The sequence below is a fragment of the Priapulus caudatus genome, unplaced genomic scaffold, assembly GCF_000485595.1.
Source record: "Priapulus caudatus unplaced genomic scaffold, Priapulus_caudatus-5.0.1 Scaffold898, whole genome shotgun sequence".
NCBI lineage: Eukaryota > Metazoa > Priapulida > Priapulimorpha > Priapulimorphida > Priapulidae > Priapulus > Priapulus caudatus.
Window position 1 is genome coordinate 107,003 of NW_014577959.1, and position 5,478 is coordinate 112,480.

Genomic DNA, 5,478 nt, shown 5'->3' on the forward strand with positions numbered 1-5,478 from the left:
CGCTTGGTTCGAGCCACTGTTCAACCGATGATCGAGTATAATCGATGATCGTGGCATCACAAGATGGCGGTACAACGAACCTTCGCGTCATTCGTCCGCATCGCGTTATAACAAGTCTTCTCCCACTGCTCTCTTCGGTCGACAAGCACGAGTCGTCTGCTAGCTAGCGCAGTCGACTCCCTCCCCCCCAACGCATCGTATGTTCGTTCATGTTCAATCTAACCGCTCGTTGTTCTCTCTCTCTCTCTCTCTCTCTCGATCCGCAGAACGAGGGAACGTGACGATGTTCGAGGCCTTCAATCTGTTCATCCTGAACATCTGCCAGGTGTGCGGTTCCTACCAGTGTCCGTACTGCCCCGACTACAATGGTGGCGCCACCATCGGCCTCAGCTGGATGCTCGTCATCGTCGCCGTGACGACCGCCGTCGCCACCGCCGCCAAACACTCAATATGGCGGCCCTAGCATCGCATAATCACATAGGTGAGCAAAACGAGTGGTGACACGACCACACTGTGCATGTGCATGTGTGCATGTGTGTGCGTACATGCATACGTGCGTGCGTACATGCGTGCGTTCGTAGGCATACGTGCATGCATGCGTACATGCATACGTGCAAGCATGCATGCGTACATGCATACGTGCAAGCATGCATGCGTACATGCATACGTGCAAGCATGCGTACGTACATGCGTACATGCAAGCATGCGTGCGTACATGCATACGTGCGTGCGTACATGCGTGCGTGCGTAGGCATACGTGCATGCATGCGTACATGCATACGTGCAAGCATGCGTGCGTACATGCATACGTGCAAGCATGCGTACGTACATGCGTACATGCAAGCATGCGTGCGTACATGCATACGTGCGTGCGTACATGCGTGCGTGCGTAGGCATACGTGCAAGCATGCATGCGTACATGCATACGTGCGTGCGTACATGCGTGCGTACATGCATACGTGCGTGCGTACATGCGTGCGTGTGTGCATAGGCATACGTTCATGCATGCGTACATGCATACGTGCAAGCATGCATGCGTACATGCGTACGTGCGTGCATACGTGCATACGTGCATACATGCATAAGTGCATGTGTACGTGTGTACATACGCAAAAAACTTTCCTCAACTCACGTCTTAGTAGCATAGTTTACCTTACGATATATAAAACTTGCTCATAAGGTTGCTGCTTGGATGAGAAACAGTGCAGATTTAAATTTTGTTAGACAAATATAACAACTAATAATATAATCCTCGTTCTCACAACAGCTCTCTGTAAAATGCAAGGACAGGATCGTCTTTACGGACCGCATAAGCAGCTGCAGCACCGCACGTGACTCAGACCAGCTTATAACTCAATCCAATTAAGCTGGAGAGTTAACGATGAACTAATTGTCCAGAACGTGAGGGCATGCACTCATTCTCAGTGCTCCGTACTTATCGCTATTTGTGTCGATTGTAATAGGCCTGCCCCCCAAGTTATGATAATATTTTGATAATTTATGATCATGCTCAATGAAAATGTGATTTCTCTTGCAGTAACTGTAGGTGCTAGTAACCCGTCGGTTGGGCGAGCCGCTCACCTAGGACGAGACACTGCCTTGTGTTGGTTGAGCTGCATGCCACCTGGTGGATCCAAGACTGCTGACGCTGCAGCGTGCTGCCGTTTTTCGTGGGACGTCTGCACTCACGAGAGCGCAGTATCGTTGCACTCGGCACAGACAAGAGAACAGTCTTGTGTAGAGGGTGCATCTGGGATGAAGACCGACGAGGTTTCGCCGCGTTATCGCCCCCTAGTGTCCGTCGTCTGCACGTGCCACGAGAAGCGTTCCTCGAGACGAAGGCAAGAAATTGACGAGAGCGAGCGGCAGTCTACACTAGGGGACGCCGACGTCGGTTGCTACGGTTACGCACGCATCACGTCACCGTCCATGTTAGAAAGCGCGGGATCATTGCTGTCGTGGGAAATCCTCATGAAGCACGTGTACATAGGTTTTTTTACGTAATTTTTATCTAGTATATCGCGGCAGGTGGGACCCCCCACCCCCACCCACACGGACGTTTTATTGTCTACATTCCATACGAAACATTCCATAATTCTCGTGTGTGTATATATATATATATATATATACACGTATATGTATGTGTAGCCAGCTCCTGTCTTTTCATGATCATGTGACCAGCGGAAGCCAAGCTGAGTGCTGCGTTGTACATAATCACATGTTGCTATGTATGTGACCTGCAGGAGTTGCACAGACGCGCGTCTTATAGCGTGGGGTTTTTATAAGAGCCGTGACATGGAGGCCGGGTGTAAATTTAAGCAAATCACGTTTTAGAGTCTAGATCGCGCGGTGTGTTCTGTAGATTGACGGTTGGAAGTCGACACTGTTACGACTAACGTGAAATTCAACGTAGAGCAAGATCTTATTTTTTGCTGCATTTTAACAAAATCATGATGAAATTTCCCCGTTTATCATTTGTAACCTGAAAAGACGATTTTATGCAGGGATATTCTAAAGATTATTATTTTACATCGACGTTATTTGATAACTACATTATCCCTGGTTCGTACGAGATTATGACTCACAGTGCTGCCCTCTATCAGCAGCTGAGTTTGATCTCTAATAGTAATATCAGGAGTTAATAATGACAAATTTGTCATTATTAACTCCTGGTAATATGTTTGTATTATTCACTCGAGCTAACATATATTGCCAATGTTACTTGTGATTCAATATTTTTGAATATACATCTTGACAATACATATGCGTTATCTGTCTACTGATGTTAATGCTGTTCCCTGATTTTCAATAAATAAACACAAAATCGGTGATTATAGTTTCAAATTTAAAAACAACATTACATAATCTTCAACATATTTACAATTATCTGTAAATAGTAGATGTCATCCACTATCTGTCTCTGGCTGTCTCATTCCGGGCCATTCACTCAGTCCATTACTGTCTCTCTCTCTCTATCTCTCTCTCTCTCTCTCTCTCTCTCTCTCTCTCTCTTGCCTCACGTCTCGCGCGTTGCTCCGACCCCCATCTCACGTCTCGCGCGTTGCTCCGACCCCCCCGCCTCAGGTCTCGCGCGTTGCTCCGACCCCCATCTCACGTCTCGCGCGTTGCTCCGACCTCCCGCCTCACGTCTCGCGCGTTGCTCCGACCCCCCATCTCACGTCTCACGTCTCGCGCGTTGCTCCGACCCCCCATCTCACGTCTCACGTCTCGCGCGTTGCTCCGACCCCCCCATCTAACATCTCGTGCGTTGCTCCGACCCCCCGCCTCAGGTCTCGCGCGTTGCTCCGACCCCCATCTCACGTCTCACGTCTCACGCATTGCTCCGACCCCCCGCCTTACGTCTCGCATCTCGCACGTTGCTCCGACCCCCGCCTCACATCTCGTGTCTCGCGCGTTGCTCCGACCCCCGCCTCACGTTGCGCGTTGCTCTAACTCCCGACCCCTCTCGGACCCGTCTGACCTGTCTCACGTCTCGCGTCTGACCTGTCTCACATCTTCCGTCTGACCTGTCTCACGTCTCGCGTCTGACCTGTCTCACGTCTCGCATCTGACCTGTCTCGTGTCGCGTCGTCGTTGCAGGTGGGTGTACACGGAGGAGTCGGATCGCTCCGGCATGGCCGTCATCGAGGCGGACGTGCCGAGCGGCTACGTCGTCCACCAGATGGAGCTGGACGACCTGGCCGAGAACGGCAACGTGCGCAACCTGATGCGGGCCGACTTCGAGGGCGACCGAGTCGTGCTCTACTTCGACTACGTGAGTCTCTTTCTCTCTCGCCCCGCGCGGGCGGGGGGCGGCCAAACAAGCGCGCTGCCGCGGTCTCTGCTGTTGCTCGTTTAATTACCTGCTCGTGTTACGGTTTCGATTTGCGTGTTAGTGTCCGAAATCGCTGTCACTGTAGTTGGTTGGGGGGGGGATGTGGGCGTTTGGTTGGGAAGGGGTGAGGGTGAGGTTTGGTTGGTTAGGGAGGGTGTTTGGTTAGGTTGGTTGGTTGTGAAGGGTGAGGTTGGTTGGGGAGGGTTAGGTTTATTGGGAAGGGTGCAGTTGGTTGGTTGGTTGGTTGTTGGAGAGGGTTAAGTTGGTTGGTTTTGGTGGGTGAGGTTGTCGGAGTTGGCAAGAGTGTGCTTTAGGAGAGAAATTAATCGTTGTTGTCTGTGCTTCAGATGGACACGAATCCGATCTGTGTGCGTTTCTATGCGAAGCGCTGGTACCCCGTCGCCAACATGACTCAGTGGCACAAGGTGGCCATCTATGACTACTACGCACCAGGTATGTCTGCCACGTACCACCCGCACGTTCGCCACATATCCCCCGCGCGTCCGCCGACCCTCGGCCGCGTCTGTGCTAACCATTAGTCATGCAATACGCCATGTGTAAGCCAAGCGTCTGCTGCACAGATAGATGTATGTATTGAATGTATGATGTAATATGTCAAACGTATGCCAATCGGCTACAGAAACTGTATGGTGTACAACGATGGCGGTAGTGTTGTCAATTGGTTGTAATTTCGTAATCGATCATCGGTTGGACAAGTTTTCTTGTTCAAGTTTTACATTAATTTCAATATTATTATTTATTTATTTTTTTGATGAAATCGATTATGGATTTTGATAACCAAGCGCTTGGTTCGAGCCACTGTTCAACCGATGATCGAGTATAACACTTTATCACAAGATGGCGGTACAACGAACCTTCGCGTCATTCGTCCGCATCGCGTTATAACAAGTCTTCTTCCACTGCTCTCTTCGGTCGACAAGCACGAGTCGTCTGCTAGCTAGCGCAGTTGACTCCTCCCCTCCCCAACGCATCGTATGTTCGTTCATGTTCACTCTAACCGCTCGTTGTTCTCTCTCTCTCTCGCTCTCGATCCGCAGAACGAGGGAACGTGACGATGTTCGAGGCCTTCAATCTGTTCATCCTGAACATCTGCCAGGTGTGCGGTTCCTACCAGTGTCCGTACTGCCCTGACTACAATGGTGGCGCCACCATCGGCCTCAGCTGGATGCTCGTCATCGTCGCCGTGACGACTGCCGTCGCCACCGCCGCCAAACACTCAATATGGCGGCCCTAGCATTGCATAATCACATAGGTGAGCAAAACGAGTGGTGACTCGACCACACTGTGCACATGTGCATGTGTGCATGTGTGTGTGTGCATGCATACGTGCGTGCATGCGTGCGTGCGTAGGCATACGTACATGCATGCATGCGTACATGCATACGCGCGTGCGTACATGCGTGCGTGCGTGCGTACATGCGTGCGTGCGTAGGCATACGTGCATACGTGCGTGCATACATGCGTGCGTGCGTAGGCATACGTGCATGCTTGCGTACATGCGTGCTTGCGTACATGCGTGCGTGCGTACATGCGTGCGTGCGTACATGCGTGCGTGCGTACATGCGTGCGTGCGTACATGCGTGCGTGCGTACATGCGTGCATACATACGTGCGTGCGTACAT

At 51.2% G+C, this 5,478-nt stretch overlaps 2 protein-coding genes across 2 annotated transcripts in view; both read left to right on the plus strand.

Annotated features, from left to right (window-relative positions):
• LOC106814284 (CD109 antigen-like) overlaps positions 1-5,478 on the plus strand; it is a gene marked incomplete in the record, with an annotated part of 61,689 nt that overhangs the window by 55,622 nt on the left and 589 nt on the right. Inside the window, 3 exon segments of the mRNA XM_014818580.1 lie at positions 3,601-3,775; positions 4,183-4,288; positions 4,894-5,108. Coding sequence (XP_014674066.1) covers positions 3,601-3,775; positions 4,183-4,288; positions 4,894-5,090 — 478 coding nt within the window.
• Positions 270-2,760, plus strand: LOC106814285. Its single transcript, XM_014818581.1, has 2 exons — positions 270-481; positions 1,538-2,760. Exons 1-2 carry the CDS (start codon positions 451-453, stop codon positions 2,002-2,004), a joined length of 498 nt encoding a protein of 165 aa, XP_014674067.1. The 5' UTR covers positions 270-450; the 3' UTR covers positions 2,005-2,760.